This window comes from Hemicordylus capensis, chromosome 6, assembly GCF_027244095.1.
Source record: "Hemicordylus capensis ecotype Gifberg chromosome 6, rHemCap1.1.pri, whole genome shotgun sequence".
Lineage (NCBI taxonomy): Eukaryota > Metazoa > Chordata > Lepidosauria > Squamata > Cordylidae > Hemicordylus > Hemicordylus capensis.
The window spans coordinates 18,312,732-18,338,461 of NC_069662.1; the positions used below are offsets into that span (position 1 = coordinate 18,312,732).

Sequence of the window (25,730 nt, forward strand, 5' to 3'; positions counted from 1 at the left end):
ATAAATAAATAAGATGGATCTCTGTCCCCAAAGGGCTCACAATCTAAAATGAAACATAAGATAGACACCAGCAACACTCACTGGAGGTATTATGCTGGGGGTGGATAGGGCCAGTTACTCTCCCCCTGCTAAATAAAGAGAATCACCATGTTAAAAGCTGCCTCTTTGCCAAGTTAGCAGGGGTTAATTATGCAGGACAATCTGTATTATGTGAAAGAAATGACAGCAGCAGGTTTAAGATCAGATGCATATAAGGTTACCACTTTCAAGCTTCCAAAATCCAGGTGGCCTAATGTGCATATTATGCAAATTACGCAGCAACTAATTTGCATTTTATTTATTTATTTGACAGATTTATATACTTTCCCCTCCTTCTCTGCTTTTCCATGTGATCGGATCCAGAGTAAAATCCAGGCAATCTGGGCAGCGCATTTGAAATCTGTGTAAATCCGGGTGGAATTTAGCAGCCAGGGGGAGGATCCAAAATCCGGGGACAACCCTAAAGTCCAGGGGACATGGCAACCCTAGATGTATACTGATTATAGTGGTGTCCATGGTTCGGTTTGGGGCCATTGGGAAAGCCGCCGGACCGGTCTGGAATTCCGGCGGTCCTGAAGGGCGGAGGGGTGTCTCTTTAAGGGGGGGTGGTAGTACTTAACACCCCCCCCGCCGTTCTTCCCCCTTCGGCACTGGTGCTTTAAAAAATCTTCTTGGGGCGGCAGAGTCCCTCCCTGCCGCCCCTGCCCCCGTCGTCCGTCAATGCCTTAAACGAAGAAGAGCTGGCAGAGCGCATGCACCCTTCATGGTGCGCGCGCTCATATCCGCTGTGGGCGGGCGCCGCATATGTCACGTGACGCCCGCCCACGGCGGAGACGAGCGCGCACCGCGAAGGGTGCATGCGCTTCCCCAGCTCTTCTTCGTTTAAGGCATTGACGGACGATGGGGGCAGGGGCGGCGGGGAGGAACTCTGCCGCCCCAAGAAGATTTTTAAAAGCACCAGTGCCGAAGGGGGAGGAAGAGCGGTGTGTGTGGGGGTAAGTACTAACTCCCCTTAAAGAGACACCCCCGCAAGTGCCGGACCACACTTCTACCGAACCATGCACACCACTAACTGATTATGCACTCAGGCTCTGTGACATGTGCAGGGCCATGGCTCAGATGTGCATGTGCTATGGGCCAAAGTGCAACCAAACCATAGGATCCAGCTACAGCAGTGCTTAGTCTACTGCAGGGATCTCAAAACCGGTCCTCCAACTGTAGCTGGATTACAACTCCCATAATCCTCTGTCACAATAGTCAGTAACCAGGAATGATGGGAGTTGTAGGACAACATCTTGGGAGCAAGCCTTCTCTGCAATTGCTTCCAGGCTGTGAAATTTGCTCCCTGCAGAATTTCTAGGCTTAACAACATGGCTGGCCTTCAAGACAGCCCTTACGTCTCATCTTTTCCTTCCTGCCAACATGTCCCTATTTTCCCATGGCTGGCCTTCCATGGTTTTAAAATTGTTTTAGGTTGTTTTAACTTTTTAAAATTGTTGTTGTAACTGGTTGTTAATTTGTTGTTTTTATTTGTTGTAAACATCCAAGGCTATTAGATGGGGTGGTATAGAAATATAATTTTAGTTTAGGGGAAAGGTGACTAAGGAGAGACATGACAGAAGTTTATAAAATTATGCATGGTGTGGAGTACTAGACCCAGGGTCATCCCATTAAATGGATTGATATGGAATTTAGGACTGGCCAAAGGAAGTACTTTTTCATATGGTGCATAATTAATCTGTGGAATTCTCTGCCATGGGATGCATATTAAGCTTGTTAAGGTTTCTTTTGGTGATTGCATTGTTTATGCACATTAATACAAGTCTATTTATACATTTGTGTGCATGCCTGGCAGTAAATGAAAAACTTATTGTAAATTTTATAAAGTGTCTTCAACTTTCAGATGTAAAACAACCTTTTTCACTTACATTTACAATTACAAACCTTTTTCAATTACACATGATTTACTGCACATTTTAATAGTCAACTCTTTTAAAAGACAAGACTTAAATCACAAAATCAATTTTTAACTAACTAAAAATGCTAATGTTAGCTTCCAGCATTTCCTTTTTATGACTTTTATATTTAAATATATTTAAATATATTTATTCTTCTCAACTTAACCATATTTTGTTTTGCTTTTTTTAAAATATAAACATGCACCACCACAGGCTATTGCCAATTACTGAATAAGCCTCCCCTCCTTGATGGAATGGGGCTGCCTTAATAAAGCACATAAAGAAAGGAAGTTGCAGACAAGGTGCAGAACCTCAGAAAGCCATCCGTAGTCCATATGCCCCCCTCATGATTTTACCTTGTAGGAGAAGCCTTAGCCCTTTCTAATTGCCTCATAGATCTGGTGAAATGGTAAACTACCCACTCAACACCCCTTGGAGGAAGCAGAACACAGTGCTACAATCGAAAAGGAAAAAAGAAAGCATTGCAGAGCATCTATAAGTGTCAAAAGTTGCATGCTGAGAACGGTTAGTTGCACTAACAGCACTGCAGTGAAACAGTGAGCCAAATCAACATTATGCAATAGATGCAGGTACCAGTCCCCTCAACTGTTTTTCTTTTTTAATTAAAATCAGCTACTGAAAAACTATACATCTGAGCAAAGGGACAAAAAGCAAAGGATCATGATATTTCCCCCCAGCAGTTATTCTTTTCCTCCTTAATTTTGCCCTCTCAAGGCTCCTTTTCCAGCCATGTGAGAAAAAGTAGCCAGAGGTAAAAACACTCCACCCATTTCTCTGCTGAAACTCAGAACTTTCAGTGGCCCATGTGTAATTTGAATCACGCCCCCCCCCCCAAGAGTATTACATGTGTCTGCTGTATAAAGCACGTCTTAGCCCTGAGACTGCATCTACAGCTAATATGTGGAATGAAGAAGAAAAAAGCCCTCTAGCATTTCACCATCAACTGTTGACTGACTGGACACACACAGCATAAAACCCAGTGCAAACAACTAAATACAGTTTTATAATACATCAGTAAAGATGAACTTGCATAAGAGTTATGCCTTCTACAAAATAATTAGAAGCGATTTATTTTTGCAAATCCCTATTCCATGAAAGCAGACAGCAAAGCTATTACGGATGAGCTGCTGGAAGGGCAAGCCAGCACAGCGGAGTACCTACTCTCTTCCCCTCCCCTCCCCTCTAACCCCCTCTAACAACAGAGCACAGAGAAAAGCCCACTCAAAGAAAGGAAGATTGGATTTGAGCTGGATGGGGAGAGGGGTTGCCTACAGAATTTTGTTTACTTTATAAGGAACACACCTTTGAGTGAAGAGATGCTTTCACAGTTCACACAGCAAGCCTACTCTGAAATGAGACTGAAGAGCAAGCACCGGCCCTTTAGAGCTCGAGGCCACGCCCCCTTTAATGTGATATATCACATGCTGACATCACATGCAAAGGGGGCGTGGTCTCAAGCTCTAAATTGCGGAGTGAGTGAGCTCTTCAGTCTCATTTCAGGGTAAGCTTGCTGCTTGAAAGCATCTATTTTCCCTTTCTCGAGGGAGAGAAAGGGGACTAGACACTTTCAGGCAGCAAAGGCTCCCTGAGAATAATCAGAAAGTCAGTGTTGGGTGGCTGGGGGGGGAGGCTCTCCGCCTGTCCTGCACTCAAGTGGGGGTGGTTTTTTTAAAAACCCTCCAAAAAAAACCCACACAACTGTGGTGGTTGTGGGCGGGGCATGGCAGGCACTTGGCGCCCCCCTGCAACTGGTGCCTGGGGCACATGCCCTGCCTGTCCTACCCTAATTACGGTCTGGGATGTGATGATGGCCACCAGCTTGGATGGCTTTAAAAGGGGTCACTTGGACAAATTCATGGAGGACAGGTCTATTAATGGCTGCTAGTCTTGATGGCTGTAGGCCACCTCTAGCCTCAGATTGTTCTAAATACCAGTTGCAGGGGAGCAGCAGCTGGAGAGGGGGCATGCCTTCTGCCTGTGGGCTTCCCAGAGGCATCTGGTGGGCCACTGTGGGAAACAGGATGCTGGACTAGATAGGCCACCTTGGGTCTGATCAAGCAGGACTGTCTTATATTCACACATACAAACAAACAAACAGACAGATATACACACACGCACCTGCTGAAGGTTTCGAGTTCCCTCCCTGACTTCTCCAAGATAGGCTGAGAGAGATTCCTGCCTGCAACCTTGGAGAAGCTGCTGCCAGTCTGGGTAGATAATACTGAGCGAGATGGACCAATGGTCTGACTCAGTATATGGCAGCTTCCTATGTTCCTAAGACAGCTGCAGTTTGAAACCTACCCAAAATAATTACAAGTATTTGCATAAGCAAGGCTCTTTGTGTCCTGTCCAACTGAAATTATACAGCTTTTCTTTTTAACGGATGAAGAATCTTGTGTAATTTGGAAGCTTGGATCGTCCACCAGTGACATGTCTTGCCAAAGTTATCCCCCATAATCGTGCTTCTGCCATGCTGACCGCATGCTCCTATTTGGGCTCTGAGGTAGTCTCCACTTTCCATTTTTGCTCATGGGCTTTGCATTTGGCAAGAGTCCATCTGAGCATCACACACATAAATAAGGTGATACACTCTGTGTGCATCACCGCTCTGGATGGAGGACCTTTAACAGCCTAATTTGTTGAGTCACTTCTACCTCTAAAAGTAGCTTAGCAAGCCTTTCCTCGAAGTCCTGTCCTAGCTCATCTCATTGACGTTTGTGTCACTTCCGTGGGTCCCCTTTGGTCTCCTCCCGTGAAGTTTCTGCTGTGTCATTGGCAATATGATTCTGGCCTGGAGATAAAAACGGACACAGAAGACATTTAGGGATGGAGCTAGACACCTCTCTGCCACAAGGGGGAAGTATAGCTCTGGCAAGAGAGCCAACGCAAAGGAGGTTAGTGTCGAATTTACATTCTGGGTGGTTCAGTACGAATTCAAACCGAACCAACCGCCAGTCTGGGAACCGGTCTGTTAGAACTGGCTGGGGGTTCAGTTTATGCAGTCGAAGCAGGTCAAACCGATTTGGCCCAGTTCAGCCTGGTTTTGGTGGCTATGTTTGTAAAGGGGAATCCAGTAAAGAAAAGAGGATTGCTAACTCTAAAGGGGTTGTTGAAAGGGTGGGTGAGAGGGCACCTTACTGCCAGTGGCCTGCCGGTGATTGCTTGTAAAGGGGAATCATTACTCCTCTAGCCCCTGCAGGCGTCACCCCACCCAAAAAAGTGCAGGCCAGCAGCAGCTCAGTTCTGTTCTCTGCTCATGCACAGAGGCCGGAACTGGGCTGCTGCTGGTCTGCACTGTTGCAGGGGAGTGCGGGCTGCCAGGGGTAAGCTTGCCGTCTCTCACCCCCACCCCCACCCCCCCGGCCTTTCAACCCCTTTAGAGTTAGGAATCCTCTTTGTTTGTAAAGCATAGCCACCCGAACCGGGCTGAACCAGTTTGATCTGAACCGGGCCCGGTTCGGTTTGAACTCAAACTGGCCCCCTGTTTTGGGGGGCCAGTCCATTTCGAGCTCGAATCGGTCAAACTGGGTTAGATTCAAACTGGTTCTGTACATTCTTAATAGGAAGCGGCATTGGTGTGTCTATGTGCGTTGGCTTGTTCATACTGCCATTTTTGTGCACTATAGACTCAACTAATCTCTTGAAAAGTGATGCTTGCAGTGGTGTGCAGAATTTGCTGCATACAACTTCCTCACCATGGCTTGGAGGCCAACCTGAGCTGCTTCAGGGCTGGTGCCAGCACACAGCACCCTTGGGCAGTTACCAGGGCCCAAGCCCTTTGGCACCTTAGTCCTCTGGGGAGGATTGGGCCCAGCCAGCAACTGGTGGCAAGTGTGACAGGGGTTGTGGGAATGAAGTAGAAACCTGCATCCGCCACCAAGAAAAGAGAGCCAGCGGGGCATTAGAGTGGTTAGAGTGTTGGACAAGGACTGGGGTAACCTGAATTCTAATCCTGATTCAGCCATGAAACTCACTGCGTTGTTGTGATGATAAACCTTATCATGTACACTGCTTTGGGCTTCTTGGAGGAGGAACAGGATATAAATATTACAAACAACTCAATAAGGGGGAGGCACGGGAGGGCACCTTGCCCAAGGACTCCCTCAGACCTGGAGCTGACTCTGGGGTGTATTTACCACAGCTGCTTTGCACTTGCATGGTTGTGTGAACAGAGGCGTAACTATAGGGGGGGCAGGGGGGGCATGTGCCCCGGGCACCATCTTCTCTGGTCACGTGGGGGGCGCTGCCATGACCAATTTTTTTTAAATTTTTTTTAATTTTTTGTTAATACAAATGTTTCCTGCTCAGTGCAGCAGCGCTGCAGCAGTCAAGGGAGCATGTTGGTGCCCCCTTCCCCACGAGCGGTCCCTTCTGCGCCACCTGCGCCCCCCCCCCATTGCTTTGCTGGCGCCTGGCGGCCAGTCAGTGGCCTGGCTTGGCAGCGGGCGCTTGTGAGGAAAAACCTAAGTATAATGTAGTATGTTGCGGGGCGGGGGGGCACGGGGGGGCGCCATTTCAGTGCTTGCCCCGGGCGCCGTTTTCCCTAGTTACGCCTCTGTGTGTGAATAAGGTGCTGAGGGAAGGTGATAGCATAGCCAGGAGCTTTCCATGATGGGCATCGTGCAGAGTACAGACCCACTTAATATCGATCTATATTTTGTTTCCCAGGGTAGTTTCTTCTGCTTCAGTTCCTTTATTGGTAGCTACTTTGCTTCTCTTCTGCCTGCATGGTGCAATTCAGGGCTGCTCAACTTTGGCCCTCCTGAAGATGCTGGCCTACAACTCCCCTAATCCCTGGCTATTGGCCACTGTGGCTGGGGATTGTGGGAGTTGTAGTCCAAAAACAGCTGGGGGGGCTTATGTTGAGCAGGCCCGGTGTAATTACTCCTAATTATTCCCTGTTTGGGTCAGTGGCCAATATTCATGGATGATGGGAGTTGTAGTTTAGCATCTGCAGGAGGGCCAAAGCTGTCCAGTCCCAGTATAGACAAGACTGAGCTAGACAGACTAATGGTCTGACTCGGTAGAAGGCAGCTTCCTATGTTTCTGTTGAGAAGACAGAACCTCATGATAAGAAGCTCCACTGAGCCACACCATTGGTCCATCAGCTCAGTAGTGCCTACTCCAAATGTTCTCAGATTTGGCTACCCAGAAGTTGTTGGACTGTTATTGGAGTTGACAAGGCCATTGTGGCTGGGAATTATGGGAGTTGTAGTCCAACAATGTCTGGACACCCACATTTGAGAGCCCCTGCCTATTCTAATTTGTCTCTCTAGCTCACTATCCACACAGTGGTCTTCCAAGGCCTCCAGCTGGGGCCATTTTTCTCTACACTTCTTCCTGAGATCCTTTTAACCAGATGCCATGGACTGGACCTGGGACCTCCTGCATGCAGAACAAGTGTTCAGACACCGAATTATTGGATCTTGTCTCCAAATGGCCTGATTTTTCTCACCTGTGGCCCAAGAGGTTTTGCTGCCCCCTAAATGGCTGTGTGTAGCTGCTCATTCCACAGCAAGGCATTGCATATAGGAATATGCATTGGTCAGAGTATTGGACTAGGATGTATTGCAGTCAGAGTACTGTACAGACAAACATCTGTACAATGAGAGATGTACATATCAGGCAGTATAAAAATGAATTAATGAATAAACGTGTGTGTGTGTGTGTGTGTGTGTGTGTGTGTGTGTGTGTGTACCAGGGAGACTCAGGCGCTAATCCCTACCCTGGACCCCAGAATCTCTTGCAGTGTGGTAAAGGATGCTGCAAGATGACTCTTGGATCAGTTTTTGTATAAGCTTCCAGTGGGCTAGCTGTTCCAACAGAAACACCAAAGAATCCGGTGGCATCTTAAAGACTTAACACGTTCATTGTGGCACAAGGTTTTGTGGATTAGAGCCCACCCGTAGTGGCTCAAGACCTCTGCGCTCCTGAGGGAGGGAGCCAAATGCTGTCCCCCTTCCAGATGCCCTCCTTCCCATCATTTCCTTCTTTCTTTAAAGTGTCTGTGTGGGTAGGAGGGTGTCTTGCTGCCTCACTGGTGCCCCAGAAATCTGCTGCCTGAGGCAAATGCCTCGCCTCACCTTATGGAAAGGCCGCCCCTGGAGCCCACTGCACCAGATGCATGAAAAGTTATCCTCAGCTGGCAGGTATGTATACACAGTGTTGTGTGTGTGTGTGTAGGTGTAGGCAGAGCAACTACTTAGCATGCAGAAGGTCCCAGGTTTACTCCCTGACATCTCCATGTAGGACTCGAAGAGGCTCTTGCCCGCAGCCTTGGAGACCCACTGCCAGTTGGTGTGGATAGTGAGCAAGAGAGTGGTCTGATTTGGTACAATCTCTGAGAGTGGTCAATGGTCTGATTCGGTACAAGGCAGCTTCCTATGTTTCTATGTATGTATGGGGGAGGAGGCAGAATGTAAACAGTGTAGCCAAATGACCATGAGATGAAAGTGGTACAGTCTGTGATAATGTTGCATAAACTAACACTTTCATAAGTGTTCAGCCCCTGCTAACTCGGCAAAGAGGCACCTTTTAACATGGTGATTCTCTCTACTGAGCAGGGGGAGAGTAACTGGCCCTCTCCACCCCCAGCACAGGACCTCCAATGACTGTTGCTGGTGTCTATCTTATGTTTCTTTTTAGAATGTGAGCCCTTTGGGGACAGGGATCCATCTTATTGATTTATTATTTCTCTGTGTAAACCGCCCTGAGCCATTTTTGGAAGGGCGGTATAGAAATCGAATTCTTCATCAGCATCAATCAGCATCAGCATCATCATCTGCCTTTATGAAATGAAAAGGTAACAACTAAACTCTACACAATTTATCTGTGATAACAGAAACCTACATATGTGCTCCTTCTAAGAAATGAGAGCAGAAAGCACTGGATTGATTGGATTTAGAAAGTATTTTATTTTTTGCAACTTCCTGAATCAAAACTGCCAGACACCAAATGATCTAGGGACCAGGGCCAGAAGGAGAGCCATTTGGCCTGAGCCTCAAGCTCTAAGGGCCCCCCCTCAGATTTAGACACTTCTTAATTTTTTGGTGTTTGATAGGTTTTGCAACTTATTTTTATTTGCTTCCCTATTGGTCCAAGATGTGACACGCACTCTCAGCTTTTTTGGGTGCCTTTTTTGGTGTCCTTGTGTCAACATTAAAAAAAATAATAATAATGTCTAATGGCCTCAAAAGCTGGAAGTGGTGTGAGTCTCTCTGCACCTCTGAGCAGGGCTGATGGGGACAAACAAAAAGATCACCCTACAAACACAGAAGGTATTTTGGGGTCCTAGAAGTGGACTGGAGAGGTACTTTCCTAGACAATCACAAGGAAAAGGGAGGAAAACAACATTTGGAGATACATTTTTAGCATAGATTAAATACAAGCTATCTTTCCTGTCAGCTCTAAGACAATGGTTAGACAAAATAATTTGGGTTTAACTGGAGTGATAGTGGGGTTGCACCAACAAGGGAAGGATTCTGTAGTGAAGCAGACAAAAAATGGAAAGAATTCTTGCAATGTTTCAAATAACACCATTTGAAGTGTTGCCATCTAGGATAAGAGCCACAATACCTTTGAGCACTATAAATATATAAGTAATAAATCAAGAGCTCCAGCAACTTTATGGCACCTCTGCTCAGTGTCTTCCAAATAAAATAAACAAAGTAAAATTGTGACCAGATTTACTACGGTCAGTTTTCAGAGTCAGGATTCTTTAGGAAGGGGTGTAGTATCTATTGTCGTTTCCAAGTGTTTGATAACTGAGTCATGCTCTTTGCCTCAATTAAAACTGGAGACACAACTTCACTTTTACCCCAAAAGTACACAGAAATGGCAAGTGGCCATGGTGGTTCATTAGGGGGGGGGAATACACACAGGACAATCTGGTAAGTAATGCCTTTATTCAGTCCAACTCAAGTGACACAAAATCATGAGCAGCAATTTTTTGAGTTTTGCAGAACTTTTATCAGAAGCCCAATGAGGCGTTCCAGAGAACCCAAAAGCTCGCTACTCATGTATTTATGTCATTTGGGTTGGTCTTAATAAAGGCATGCCAGATAGTTAGCCTTTACAGCAAGGGTGGCCAACTTTTGTCTCTCCAGCTGTTGTTGGACTACAACTCCCATTATTGCCTGCTGCAATAAGGGATTATGGGAGCTGTAGTCCAACAACAGCTGGAGAGCTCAAGGTTGACCACCTCATTTTAGAGCAGGGCAGTTCAACTTTGGCCATCCTGCAGATGTTGGCCTACAACTCCCATAATCTCTGGCTATTGGCCACTGTGGCTGGTGATTGTGGGAGTTGTAGTGCAAAAAAAAGCTGGGGGACCTAAGTTGAGCAGGCCTACTTTAGAGTCTGACAGAGTATGTATTGGCTTCCCTCAGAGGAACCTGCCCTACATGGGATTCTGTATAAATCCCTGATCTGAGCAAAATAATACTTCATTTTTGTATAAAGCTTTCAAGGTACTTCGCAAGTATTATCTTGTTGCAATATTTACAGCAACACTGTATCATTATCCACAGATTGCAGAGGGAGGTGCAGAGCGGAAAAGGCTCAACTAAAGCAATGTAGTAACTTCAGGCAGAATTTGAACCAGCTACTGCCTCATTCATGGTTCAATATCTTAGTGAAAACACTACCTTACGGAGCATATGGAGTCTATTGTAGTGATTCATCCAGAGATGCAACAGGCATCCTCTTCTCAGGGCCAGTGATTCTAGAGCCATCCTTCCATCAGGACCAACTAAATTATCCATTCACTCAATGATGCAGAAATGCAGACAAATTACCCACCCCTACAGAGGCTGATGGAAAGTGGCAAGGCCAGAGTGCTAAATCATGAAGAGGTAAGGAGGCAGCCTCCTCCTCTGCAGAGCAGTGCTGTGTGGGCTCACAAGAGCCCTTACCTGTGTCCTTTGTTTATTTTCCAGGCAAAGTTCTCATTCAGGTACTTCGTTTGTTAATTTTTGGTCGAATGAGCTAAGCCAGAGAGGATGGGGCGTCCAGATTCCTGCATTATCTGGGAGGGTCCACTACTGATTTGGAATGAAGAAGGAAGGAAAAGGATCTGGTGGGGTTTTTTTTGGAAAGGCTTGTGGGGGGTCTAGCCTCTGACGTAATCCCAACCACCCCTCCCAGCAGACAATAGGCCTCATTCATCCTCCCCTCCCTTCACGATCTGTTCACACACAAAGAAACCCATTCAACCTCCACAAGGGCCCAGCCGCTCCGCTTCCTCTGGTTGGCCAGCTCACCTGCCACTCGTTCTATCCCCCCACCCTAAAGGGGTGTGTGAGTGCCCTTTCCAGCCTATCTTGATCTGGCTGTCAGATTTCCCCCACCACCGGAGCCCCTACCCCTCCCTCTCTCCTGTGATTGGCCGAGGAGGGCGTGGCTACGACACCCGGACTCCTCCCCCTAGTCAGTGGCTGCTCAGTTGCTGTTGGGCCTCGGAGGCGTTAACATCGCTCTTTTCTGTCTGCGAAGGTAAGCTATACCTTCCTCAGGGCCTTTCTTCTTGCTGCAGTGCCTTTCCCCTTGTTTTAGTTGCTCTCTGAGACGGTGGCTGAGAAGGGTCTCCTCCAGGCTTGGCGAGGGGGAGGGGGAGGGGTGAGGAATGTATGGGTGTCCATACATTTGCATTAATGAGGCTCTGAGCTAAATCTTGGCGAGACCGTACAGGGGTGTGATCCTATGCAGTGAACTGGGAGTGATCTGGATTAAAACTGAGGGTGGGAGGGAGGAAGGTAGCATTTCTTGTGGCATTGTTGGGGGGAATGGCCCCAATGATTTTCTGTTCATCTATATCTATATATGTATAAATTGACTCTCCTTGGTGTGCTCCATTCCGTGTCTGTTCTCTGCCTTTAAAAGAAACAAAACCCTTTCTCTGTGAATGGATGCACCTGTCTCCTCTGGTCCCTTTCCTTATGGTTTGGCCAGGGATGGCTTCATCAATCTGTACCCTTCATTCCCTTAGCTCTCTATCTCCCATAATCTCGCATAATGTCTTCTGTACCTGACTCACTCTCTGCCTCGGACCATGCCAGCCAGCCAGCCAGCCCTCCATTCTTCCTGCTCAGCCAGAGAATGTCAGCTGGTGAATTCCTGCAGGATTCTTTCTGTTGCTTCCTTCCCACCCCTCCAACCCACCTACACCCCATTTTGGGCTTTGCTCAGGTAGGACTGTTTGATCCTCCTTCATCTTCATGCTGTGACCCGGTAGCGTAACAAACAAACAAACCCACTGCTGATATGAAGGGGCAAGGGTGGGAACGCCTTCTGCCAAGGAGAAATACCGATAGGTACCGCAAAGGCTTGTTTTTTGCATTGCCAAGGGGTCAGCATGTCTAGTGAAGGCTCGGTTACTGGAAAGAAGGCAGAGAGACTGGCCATCGTAAAGGGGCTTCATCTGGATGGGGTTGGAATGACAAAGTGGGGTAGCATTGCGGAAGGATATGTCATAACCAGGGTTGAATTGTTATCACCCTCATATGGCTAGATTTACTAGGCCCTGCTGGGGATACAGCAAAGTGGCTTCTTAATGCAGGTTTCCTACTGCAAAGAGTTTACGCGGCTGCTCTCCGCACACATCGGAATTCTCAAAGGGGATGTGATTGCATGCAACGTCCACGTTCGTTGATCTGCTCCGGCCAAACGTGTAGCAGGGAGATTGCCTGTTGGTTGCAAAGGCTGAAAATGTCACCGAATCAGTTGAAATGTATGATTGAGCACATCCTTGCATTGTATTTTGGGGCAAAGTTCCCAGTATTTGAATGCTATGCCCAAAATAATATCAAATATTCCAGGAATGCTGCAGTATGTTTTCATGATGAGAAACGTATTTGTTGTTGTTTGGGCTTTTGTTTTAATGTGTCTAAACTCTTAATTCAAAGCAGCTGAAGGAACCATCTGAATTTAATCAGGTCAGTTGGGAGTTTGATCTGAAAAGCCCCCCTCAAAATACACAGATCTGATCTGCAAATCTGGGGAATGCTTAGCATCTGGAACTTGCTGTGTCAACAGAAGAGTGAATTCCAGAGCGATAGCTGTGTTGGGCTGTTGCAGAGAAAACAACAGAGACTCGTGTCCCCCTAAAGACCCACTTATTTCATTGAGGCAGAAGCTTTTGTGGACTAGAGTCCCTTCTGTCAGATGTGTGGACAGAATAGTGGGAACCCATGCATTGTATAATGTATTTTGAAGAGTGAAAACACAGTCACAGTGTCTAAAGGTGATTTATCAAGTGATTTGATTTCTGGGTGATGGGACCCTCAAACAGCCCTTCCCCTTCTCCAAGAAAGTTTGCATTCATCCCTTCCTAGAATTGAAGTGGCAAACTGTAATCTAATACCAGGGTTCTCAAATTTTGGGTCTCCAGATGATGTTGGACAATATCTCCCATCTTCCCCTGAAGATTGATATGGTATTTGGATGAGTTATTTGGTACAGAAGTAAAATTCTTTGGGCTAAAACTCTCCCCCCAACTCCCTGCCTGAGTCTATCCCTCTGCCATTCAACTACCACGGTATGCGTTATTCAGAAAGTATTTGCTGGCCATTAACTATGAGGGGAAATGCTTTGTGTCCGAAGAGACGGTCTGTCTGATTTCATAATCCTGGATAGGTTAATATTTTGACTGAAGCAGGCTAATGAAAAAAACTAGTTGGGGGGATTGTTTACCCATCCTTAATGGCACACATACTTTTCATGGGTCTGTGAACCATGGCTGGAATTTGGGCTGACTTTTTATGAGAAAAGTTGCAGAAGAGGATACTTTGGGGAGGCATTTGCTAGCTGGCAGTTGGAAGTTCACTGATGGGTCAAACTCAAAACATTTAATTTCAAACTTTTAGGGTAGGAGAGTCTGGGTGGTGGTGATTTTTGAGCTCCAGATGCATAATAAATACAAATCAAAGCATTTTTAAAAAATGCATCAAAAAACTATATTCCAAATAATTTGACTCCATGTTGATCTTTGACAAGAACCCAGAGAAATCTGGTTAGTTGTCCTTGCCTCTCTGGTTTCCCTGTAGGCTGTGTCTGTGCTGGATCTGAGCTACCAAACAGCTATGTTGCAGGCAACCGGTATTTATAGCAGCAACGAGCACGACTACGCCATGGAAGCGGCCTGTGCCCTCCCTCCCCCCCCCCAAAAAAATCTCTTAACTTGGTCCTAAACTTGGAACAGGGCTCTTGGCAGAAAGGTCTGGATACGTTGGGAGTCATATGAGCTGGCCGGCAAAACAATTAGCAGGCGTGTCGTGCTCTGGAGAAGGGGTGGGAGACATGTGGGCAGACGCAAACGTTGCATACTCTTCCGACACAAACTTGACACAGATGCACACGGAGTGACACACATTCAAGTCAGGTTTGTTTTTTCAGTCTGTGACGGATAGTTATAAAGATAGTGGCCGTCACCCTGGAGAGGCCCAGAATGCTCAAGAGTCCTGGCTCACAGCCTCTTGGCTGTCACCCACACAGTTCCCTTGTCTTGTTTCTGGAGAACCCAGGAGTCCTTTTTCCTAGACCTTTTTTTAAGCAGGCCTGCCCTTGACATTTTTTTTTTTAAATCTAGGAGCCGGACAATGAACAAAATACCAGACTTAATGACAGACATTGTGGAGAGCAGAGGGTAAATGGACTTATCTTTAGAGTAACATACTTAGTACAGAATGAGGGTGCCTGGGACAAATTAAAAAAAATATTAAATGACTCTTCCTCTGAATATCCTAGTCTAGGCGCCATGGCTTCCTGGCACCCTGAGACTTGTCAAGCCCTGTCTTCATGTAATGCATCCAATCTAACTTTCATGACTGTAGCCCACGGGTGTCAAACTGCAGCCCTCTAAGTTTTATTGGACTACAGCTCCCATCATCCCCAGTCCTGGCTGGGATCAAGGGAGGATGGGAGTTAGCATGGATAGGCAGTGCCGGGGAGGGGTCAGCTATCATGGTGCACGTCGACACCAACCATGTTGGGAAATGTAGTCAGGAGATCCTGGAAGTAAAATTTAGGCTGCTAGGTAGCCGATTGGAGTCCAGGACTCCCAAGCTGGCATTCTCAGAAATGCTACCTGTTCCATGGTCAGGACCAGTGAGATAGACATTGCTGAGGGGTCTCAATGCATGGATGAGACAGTGGTGCTGGGTGGAGGGGTTTGGATTTGTTAGGCACTGGGATACATTTTGGGACAAGACGAGTCTGTACAAAAGGGATGGGCTCCACTTGAACCAAGATGGAACCAGACTGCTGACGCTTACAGTCAAAAAGGTCACAGAGCAGCTTTTAAAATGACACCTGGCGATAGCCAACAGGATATTTATGTATTATTTTTCTATGTAAACATCTTTGAGAACTTTGGTTGAAGAGCGGCATATAAATATCCATCGTAGTAGTAGGAGGAGGAGCTGGGCAGTATCTGGTTCAGAAAATGCTAGACCTTAAAGTGTGAGGGTGTAAATGCTTCAGATAAACCAGAAGGGGACAGAGTAGAACTAGGTAAAGAGCAGATAGAAGGATGGGCTAGCTGGTCAAAGAGATCAAATGGCCAGGTAACAGATTCCGTGTATAGGTGCTTATATGCCAATGCCAGAAGCCTCCGAGCCAAGATGGGCGAGCTGGAGTGCTTGGTTGCTACTGAAAACATAGATACAGTGGGCATAATGGAAACATGGAGGAAGAGTGAGAACCAATGAGACATTGTTATCCCTGAATATAAACCCTGTAGAAAGGACAGGAGGGGTGGTTTGAGCGTGGAGTAGCACTGTATGTATGTTAAAGGAGGGATAGAATCTACCAAGCTAGAAAATCTAAGAAGATGGGATTCCTCCATAGAAACACTGTGGTTGACAATACATGGCCTGAAAGGAAATGTGTTGCTAGGAATGTTCTTTCGCCCTCATGAACAAAACTCTTGACAGTGCCTGGGAGCTGCAGAAGGAAATCAGGGAAGCGTCAAAGAGGGACAGAGCTGTAATAATGGGTGACTTCAATGGCCCATGCATAAAGTGTGCCGTCGACTCCTGGCGACCGGCAACCTCTCTGGCTTGGTAGTCAAGCTATTTGCCCGCAATGCCATTAGATGGCTCGTCAGGATACTACTTGTTGGGATACTACTCAGAGGCATCTGGTGGACCACTGTGTGAAACAGGATGCTGGACTAGACAGAATGGGTAAATTCACATTCAAGTTATGACAAAGAGGCCAAATTGCTAGATATGCTGAAAGACTGTGCCCTAGAACAGTTGGTCATGGAGCTCCCTAGAGAGAAGGCAACCTTGGACTTAATCCTGAGTGGTGCACAGGACCTGGTGTGAGTTGTCAGTGTTGTGGAACCTTTAGGGAACAGTGACCATAGTGTGTGATCAAATTCAGCGTATATGTGAGGAGAGAATCACTAAGGAAGTCTGACACAGACACTTTGAACTTAAGAAGAGGAAACTTCTCTGAAATGAGGAGTTTGGTGAAAATAAAACTGAAAGGGAAGATCAAGAGATTCACTTCATTCCAGAATGCATGGAGTTTATTTAAAACCACAATAACAGAAGTCCATGTATACAAAAAAGGAGGAAAGGTACCACTGAGTCCAGAAGAATGCTAACATGGCTAACAATTAAAGTCAAGGAAGTTATAAAGGGGAAGGCTGCACACATGGCCTCTGCGTGGCCAGGCCGCTGGGTGAAGTCCGAGAACCGGCCGAGCGGGGCATGAGGAAGGCCGGTGGAGGGAGGGGGAACCCCCCGTGGACACCCCCCACCACCACCTCCAGGAACTCCCCTGAGGGGAGTAAAGGTTAATCCCCACCCATGTCAAGCTTGCAAACCCCCCGAACATCGTGGGGTGTTCAGCCCGGGATCAGACAAAACGGGGTGGTTCAGTTCAACCCTGCACGGTTGAACCGAACCGGTTTGACGTTGAACACATTCAGCGTCAAACCTGTTTGCACACCTCTAGTAGGTATAAATGGACAGTTCTCTAAATGAAGGGAAGTAAGGTCCTCTTCAGATCTGTACTGGGACTAGTGCTTTTTAATTTATTTATAAATGATCTAGAAGTTGGGGTAAGTGGTGAGGTGGCCAGATTTGCAGATGACACCAAACTATTTAGGGTAGTAAAATCCAAAACAGATTGTGAGGAGCTCCAAAAGGATCTCTCCAAACTGACAGAGTGGGCAACAAAGTGGCTGATGCAGTTCAATGTAAGCATATTGGGGCAAGCCCCCCCCCAACTTCACATATACACTGATGGGGTCCGTGCTGTTGGTGACTGACTAGGAGAGAGATCTTGGGGCAGTGGTGGGCAGCTCATTGAAAGTGGTGACGCAATATACAGCAGCTGTGAAAAAGGCCAACTCCATCCTTGGAATCGTTGGAAAGGGGATTGAAAATAAAACTGCTAATATCGTAATGCCAAATACTTTTCAGGAAAAGTAGGTTTTGTAAAGGGATTTGAAGGAAGAAGAGATAACTGACTGGAGGGGAGGGTTTGGGGCACGTGACTAGAAAAGGGGCCAGAATCCCTTTGGAAGTAGAAGTTTCACTCAGCTTGACAAATGGCGGAGATGTAGTTGAGGCTTCATGACAGGAGGCCTAACTGTACACAGACTGACATGAGGATTGTCTCTCCTTCCCCGTTTAATAGCTGCAGAATTTGGAGTGGATACACCTGTACCTGTGTGTCGAACAAAATCCTGCATTTTTTGTGTTGAGATGCTAGTATTTGGGGGAGTGAGATGTTTTGCTCATGTTCATAGGAACATAGGAAGCTTCCTTATACCGAGTCAGACTTGTTGGCTCATCTAGCTCAGTATTGTGTACACTGACTGACAGCGGCTTCTCTGAGGTTTCAGGAGGGAGTCTTTTTTCCATGGTGTAGGCAGGTCGTCCTCAACGTGACGGGTTTATCAGCCTCTGCATGCTCAGAGACAGGACCAATCAAACTTCAGTCAGACTAGTAGCTAGGTTAGGTAGCTGTCACTCAATCCCCAGTTCCGGTCCTGTCTCACTCCATTCAACAGCTCTTGGTTTGGGCTCTTGTTCTACTTTCTGCCTGGAGACATTGCCAGGGATGGCACCGGGGACCTTCTGCATGCAAAGCAGATGATGTTCTACCACTGAGCTATGACCCCATCAGTGACCCTGAATGTTAAAGATGCATTTTTTGAGACATGAAGGCAGCTAGGTATTCTTGAAATCAAGATGTCAGCTTTCCAGTTCACTTTTGAGTGGGTAGTCCCCTAGTCCCTGCTCCAGTTGCCTGCCCCCTCCCCAGAGAGGCAGCTACCACTGTGCAGTGCCATAAACACGCAGAGTAGCAACAGGGGTGCTCCACTGGCTCTGCTTTGTGGCCTTCAAACCTTTAGACCACGAGGGAGCTGGGGTGGGCAGCCCGCGGAGGACCACACCATGAAAACACATCCCTGAGTTACTGGGCCTGCTCTCCGGTTGTGTCTCTTTCCCGGTCTTCTTCCTTAGGCCAAAAGGAAGTTCTGGAGTAAGTGGAATCCCCAGCCCAGCAGAAGGCCGGTTTGCTTCCATGACTTTCCTTGCACTCCTGAGCCCAAGAGTAGGACTCGTCGTCTTGTTCTGATGTCAGGGGGTGGGGGTGGGGAGCCAGCTATGCTGAGACAGCACACATACTGCTTGCCTTTCTCCCTCTTGTAACCTCAACAGTTGATGCCGCTGAGACAAAGAGAAGTGGCATTGTTTGGTTTGCCACAAAGGGAAGCGGCACTGTGTGGTTGCTCGCTCAAAGGCAATTGCTCCTCACCCTAGCGGAGCAGGGGAGTGGCAAAGTCTCCCATGGGCCCGTAGCTCAGTGGTAGAGGGAGGAGAGCTGGTCTTGCGGTAGCAGCATGAATGGTTCCCTTTGCTAAGCAGGGTCTGCCCTGGTTTGCATTTGGGTGGGTGACCTGTGAGCACGGTAAGCTGTAAGATACTCCCCTCAGGGGGATGGGAGTCTGGTGGAGGGTGTCTGCTTGCATGTAGCAGATCCTGAGTTCACTCCCTGGCATCTCCTGTTAAGGCTGGGAGTGACTGCAACCTTGCTGCTAGTCATTGTAGGCAATATGGTGCTAGATAGACCAATGCTCTGACTCGGTAGAAGGCAGTCCCCTCTGTCCTTATTTGTTTTGCATGCAGGAGCTCCCAGGTTCAGTCCCTGGCGTCTCCAGTTAGAGCTGGGAGAGACTCCTGCCTGAAACACTGGAGAGCTGCTGCTGCCAGTCAGAGTTGACAAAGCCCGGCTAGCTGGCCAAGGCTCTGATTCAGCAGAAGACAGCTCCTTCTGAAGTTCCTATCAGAAGGCCCTGATATTTTCAAAGTTCACTGGTGGGGCATGTCGCCACGCCCTGAGGTAGGGGCATCGCTAGTTCAGCTTGCTTACTGCCATACCCCGGTCAGCTGCGTTTGCTGAATTCATCTAGCAGCGCCTGTTTTCCCTTTGTCAGCCTTTGGAAGCATCTGGGGTCAAGCCACCTTTCCTCCCTCGTTGACTCTTGCAATGGAAAACAGGCCGCCTGGATTTCATGAGGAGTGTGCGAGGCCTGGTGGACTGGGTCGGGTCGCGGCTGGCTGCCGCGACTCCTGAGTTCCCCGAGGCGCGTGGTAGGTTTGGCCCAAGGTCGCTCCCCTCGCGTTGTGTTGGCTTTGTAGAACGCTTGACAGGTGAAAAGCAGAAAGTGGCTCTTCACACAAAGAGGCTGCAGCAGCAGCAGGCGGCTTAAGAACAAGCAGAGCGTGCGAGTGGGGCACCGCCTTCCTGGGGGTTTAAGCAGCTTCTTAAATCGGGGCGGCAGCCACACCAGAAATATTTCAACCATCCCAAGCAAAACAAACTGCTGTGGTTGCCTTAACTAACAATTACGGGACAGTCTCAGCCCACGGAAGATTGGCTCCCGCTCTTAACCCACTCAAGCCCGTTCCTCTCCCCTCCCACCCCAGGCTCTGTTGCAGGAGGAGGCTGCCGCCTGGCCCAAAGAACCCAGGAGTCCTGGCTCCCAGCCTCTCCCTCTGCGAACACTCGGCACCACTCCCTGCCAGCTTCTCATCTTCAACCCACTTTGAAGATGAGAGTCTTCAGCGGGCACCTCTGCCCAGATCTGCGTTTTCTGCCTCCTTACCCATGCCACGCCCCAGAGGGAGACGCATTTGGAACCAATTACCCCTGGGCATGGTGCCACGCCTTGTGGCTTCCTTTTGGAATAGCCGGGCCAGATCCAGCCCACGAGGTCTCAAAGCCCAGTATACCCTCCCCTATTTTTCAGTATAATATGAATGTTCCATCTTATCCAACATATAGTATATCCCTCCCAAGCCTTGCCTTCCTCTTCATTCTCCCCCCACAACATCCTCCCATCTACATCCCACCCCCCCAATTGTCCATTCAGTGCCCGGAAGGCGAAGGCTTGGAGTCATCAGGTTATCGTGCTTGCCAACAGCAGTCGGGTTGTGGGCTTTCAAGGGCATTCTTGTGATTCCATTGCGGGCGCTGCCAGTCCTGAACCATCAGCCAAGTGCAAGGGGGCATTGGCCAGGCAGTCTCTGTGGAGCGGGGTGGGGGGGGAGGGAGAGGAATTTCCCACTCTCTTAAAAAGCAGAAAACAGCACCACCAGGTCACATCCTCTTGCTAGGGGAGGAGCCATAGTTCAGGGGTAGAGCCCGTGCTTTGCATTTGGTAGCTAATGGGAACCATCCCTGGCATCTCCAAAAAGAGCTGGTGAAGCTACAGCACATCATGGGTGGCCAGCCTGAGACTACACCTCCCACCACCCTTAGCTGCATTTTATGGTGGCTGGGGGTGATGGGAGTTGTAGTCCAGCCACAGCTGAAGAGCCTCAGGTTGGACCCCGTAGTAGGAGAGGAGAGCTAGTCTTGTGGTAGCAGGCATGAATTGTCCCCTTTGCTAAGCAGGGCCTGCACTGGTTTGCATTTGAATGGGAGATTACATGTGTGAATACTATAAGGTATTCCCCTTAGGGGATAAGCCTAGCCCTGTGAAGAGCATCTGCATGCTTGCATGCAGAAGGTTCCAAGTTCCCTCCCTGGCATCTCCAAAGTAGGTCTGAGAAACTCCCACCTGTAACCTTGAAGAAGCTGCTGCCAGTCAGTTTAGACAAAGGTGAGCTAGATGGACGAATGGTCTGACTCAGCAGAAGGCAGCTTGTCCAAAAACGATTCTCCTACCCTTCATAGCAACCCCTGAGAACTGAGGAGCACGACCTTCCCGCCTCCCTCCATCATTCTAACCCCCTTTGCCAAAGATAAACCCTTCTCTGCTGATTTGCATCTATTACTCTTCACTTACATGAGTTTAAATATATTTACTGCAGTCCATGAGGTACAGTGTAAAATAAATACATGATTCACTGCCTGCTTAAACTTGAGTCTTGTGACAGTCATAACTAGACATGACTTCTCTGAGAAGATAGTTTCAAACAGAGCTGCTGCTCCTCATCTATCCCCACTCCCCACTTTCTTTCCAGGAAACTCAGGAGTTTAGCTTCCCAGGATTCTAGTTGCATCCCTGCTTGGGTTGCCAACTTCTGAACAGCCTCTGTGACGTATGCATAACAAGCCTCTGTTAAAAGAATAGGAGCAGGTCCTGCTGTGCATGGTCCCGGTCCCCGCCCCCGCCGGCCAGTTGGCAACTGTAATCTCCATACTCCCTAGTTCTAGGCCACATTAGGGTTGACACCCCCCTTTTTTTCCTGGCAAGGATCCTGTGCCACGTGATGTGCCGAAAGCTTCACTTGCTGATTTATGTGTAAACGCATAAATGTGTTTGTCAATGAAACAGGTGTAAAACACGCCAGGCGGCATCTACCTAGTGCTGCGTTGCCGTGTTGGGAGAAAAAATTTAACAGGCGCAGTTACCTGTTTGTTTCAAGTTTTATTCCACCCTTCCTCCAAGGAGCTTAGGGTGGCATAATGGCACTTCCCTCTTTTTATGCTCAAGACCCTTGGGCTGAGAGATGACCCAGGATCACTCTCCTCGCAGGAGAGGAGAGCTGGTCTTGTAGTAGCAAGCATGACTTGTCCCCTTAGCTAAGCAGGGTCCGCCCTGGTTGCATATGAATGGGAGAGTACATGCCTGATGAGCACTGTAAGAGATTCCCCTTAGTGGGGATGGAGCCGCTCTGGGAAGAACATCTAGGTTCCAAGTTCCCTCCCTGGCAGCATCTCCAAGACAGGCCTCAGAGAGACTCCTGCCTGCAACCTTGGAGAAGCCACTGCCAGTCTGTGTAGAGTAGACAGTACTGAGCTAGATGGACCTATGGTCTGACTCAGTATATGGCAGCTTCCTATGTACCTGATGAGCTCCATGTCTAAGGAGGGATTGGAACTCAAGCCTTGGCAGGTTCTAGTCAGGCACTCTAGCTGCTACAGCACACTAGCGCTGTGTCATGCAGCCGTTTAAAGACACAGGAGCTCTGCCTGGGGGACAGTGGTGGCAACCGTAGGCTATACCAGGGGCTTGCAAACTTGGGTCCCCAGGCATAGTTGGACTACAAATCCCATCACCCCCTAGCCATAATGCCACTTGGGGATGATAGGAGTTGCAGTGCCACAACATCTAGTTACCCAAGTTTGCAGCCCCCTGAGCTTAGGTAGGGGGAGTACTTGGCTAGGTCTCCAGATTTCCCTCCCATACATCCCCCACAACACTGGATCTGCCTTTTCTTTTCTGGGGGTTTGGGGTCTGATGATTCCAGGGGCTCTGTACTAGGAAACGCTGCTCTGTCAGGGCCCCAGGCGGCCTGAGGCAATTGTTTGCCACCACCCTAATGGCCTCACCCTGGGATTGCTCAGCAAATTAATTAGCTAACGAGGGCGCAGCTGGCTTGTTAGTGCCACTTGGCCGGGCACTGTTTGGCAGGACTCAGGGTTGCTTGGCGCTTGCCTCGCCTCAAGACTTGTCGGGCCCGGGTGTTGTCCAATCCCCACTGGTGGGATGGGAGTGGGGCCTAGTGGGGGACCGTACAGAATGTGCTGGAAGCCAGGAGACTGTTCGGGGTGGGGAAGGAAAGAGAAGGAGAAAGGGGTTGACCGGGGTGGGGCGGGCAGAGAGCCAGGGTTGAAAGTTCCTTGAGGCACATAGACTTAGGCCTAGTGCTTTTGTGCCCGGAGTTGGGCTTACTGGGATCTCTATGCCCAAAGTTGGGCCTAATGCATTGTAGGGTTCCCCCCCCGCCAACTGGTAGCTGTAGTAGGCATGTTGCATGCTTTATTGATAACCAGCCAATGCAGTGGTCAAAACTCTGGTGATCCCTAAGGGTGGGATCTCTCAATACATCCTGGACTGTTGGGGGCCTGGTTATCCCAAGGCTGGTGATGAAATGCGTGGTGTAGTGGTTAGAGTGCTGGACCAGGACCGGGGAGACCCGAGTTCAAATCCCCATTCAACCATAATACTACCTGGGTGACTCTGGGCCAGTCATTTTTCTCTCAGCCTAGCCTACTTCACAGGGTTGTTGTGAAAGAGAAACTTAAGTATGTAGTACACCGCTCTGGGCTCCTTGGAGGAAGAGCGGGATATAAATGTTAAAATAATAATAAGGGCGGTAGAAAAGCCAGAGGGGCAAAGTATGTATTTTATGTTTAGGAGCCCGGTGTGTGAAAGGCAGAAGGGGTTTAGCTGCTCCACAAATATGGTGTGTGTGTGTGTGTGTGTGTGTGTGTGTGATGTATACAAGATATAATACATTTAGGAGGGAGCACACAGAGCCTGGGATTTCAGCTTATGTCAGTATTTGTAAATATGGCACCACAGCAAGGCAGTTCTTTGTTCCGGACTAATCCAACAGGAGTGAACTTTTCAGTCTGTTGTAGGAGGTAAATTTCCTTGGGACAGGAGACAAGATATCGGGACTCTCTGGGGTTCCCTAGGAAGTTAGTGCCTACTTGTGGGTTGCAGTGGGGTGGAGAGGAGAAGTGAGGCTGGGGACCGGGAGGGTTCTCTGGGTTTTATGACCCAGCACCTTTGAGACTGGGGCGGAAATGGGTGCTCCTGATTTCCTGGGCAGGGGTGTGGCAGCAGCAGCAGCAGCAGGTGATTGCCAGGCAAAGATACGCTCGTCAGCGGGTTGCACCTGCTTGGTTGCCGGCCAAAGGGCGTCACCTGGCCACCCTTTGCTCTTTGTGGGAAGGAATGGAGCCACCGTTCCTCCCCCAACTTAGGGGCAAGTCTTTCCTCTTTTTCTTTCCTGTCCTGGAACACTCTAGATTGGACAACAAGATGTTTGCAGAGCCAAAACTCCCCCCCCCAACCCTGACATGCCTCCTGTTGCCCCAAGTTTCCCTCCCAAGTAGATAGGCTTTTGGCTACTGAGGGGAAGCGGAGTGAAAGCTATCCCTGTTAATTATCATTACACGGATACAGACCTTGACAACTTCTCTTTGGATCTAGGAGCCAGCCCCAAACTTGGGAAACAGATAATGGACCCTTGACGAAATTAACAGACAGTGACAGATATTGTGGAGGGGAGGAAAATAGGATGCTGCCTTATACTGAGCCAGACCATTGGTCTATCTAGCTCAGGATTGTCTTCACAGACTGGCAGCGGCTTCTCCAAGGTTGCAGGCAGGAATCTCTCTCAGCCCTATCTTGGAGAAGCCAGGGAGGGAACTTGGAACCTTCTGCATGCAAGCAGGCAGGTGCCCTTCCCAGACCACATCCCCTACGGATGCTCACACCTGTAGCCTCCCATTCAAATGCTAACCAGGGTGGACCCTGCTTAGCAAAGGGGACCATGCATGCTTGCTACTACAAGACCAGCTCCTCCCCTTTACCAGTAACGTATTTAGAACAGAAACAGGGCTGCCGGGGGCATATTATTATTATTATTATTATTATTATTATTATTATTATTATTATTATTATTATTATTATTATTATTTTGATTTCTATACCACCCTTCCAAAAATAGCTCAGGGAGGTTTACAAAGAGAAACAATAAATAAAAAAGATGGCTCCCTGTCCCCAAAGGGCTCACATTCTAAAACAAAACATAAGATAGACACCTGCAACAGTCACTGGAAGTCACTAAATAAATAAATAAATAAATAAAGATAGATTTTATTAAATAACTCTACCTCTGAATATCCTCGTCCAGGTGCCCTGGTTAAATTTCCAGGTCTCATGGATCTCTGGGGTGCCCGGGATTTGTCAAGCCCTGAATTACTCAAGATGGCATACGTTGCATTTGTATTCCTTTTCTCTGAAGGAGCCCAGGGCAGCATAAATGATTCTCCCCCATTTTTTTAACCCTCACAACAACCTTGTGAGTTAGGCTGAGAGCCTCAGGATCACCCAGCGAGCTTCGTGGCTGAGTGGGGACTTGAATCCAGGTCTTGTCCCAACATTCGGAGCACTGGGTTCCCAGGCCCTGACGGAACCTAGAGTTTGCATTAGGCAGAGCTTAATTCATGTGAGATTCCATTAGGGCTAAGTATTGGACTTTTTATTTTGATGCCTGGGTGCCCCCCCTGCTTTGGGGGGGGCACACAAAAGAGAAAATATCGAGAGCAGAGCACTTTTCAGCAAATGCAGAGTGCTTTCCCCTCGCAACACACCTTTGAGGATTTAGGTCCAGCATGTACCCTTCTTTCCAGGTCCCAGCACGTGACCTCAGGCACACTCTGGGTCCCCAGTGGCTCTGTTTTTCGAAGCCAAGTGTAGGCATTGGGAACCACTAGGCCGAGACG

At 48.2% G+C, this 25,730-nt stretch overlaps 1 protein-coding gene across 9 annotated transcripts in view; it reads left to right on the forward strand.

The window, feature by feature from the left end:
- The first annotated feature begins 8,127 nt into the window (after positions 1-8,127).
- The window catches only part of LOC128329978 (myosin-10-like), a 77,121-nt gene continuing 59,518 nt past the window's right edge, over positions 8,128-25,730 (forward strand). For 8 of the 9 annotated variants that reach the window (XM_053262025.1, XM_053262028.1, XM_053262031.1 and 5 more), the window contains exon 1: positions 8,128-8,167. In XM_053262025.1, the coding sequence (XP_053118000.1) occupies positions 8,143-8,167 (25 nt within the window). In that variant the 5' untranslated portion in view covers positions 8,128-8,142. Of the gene's footprint in view, positions 8,168-11,438; positions 11,511-25,730 lie in introns of those variants that run through there. The other variant, XM_053262029.1, reaches the window with a different exon arrangement.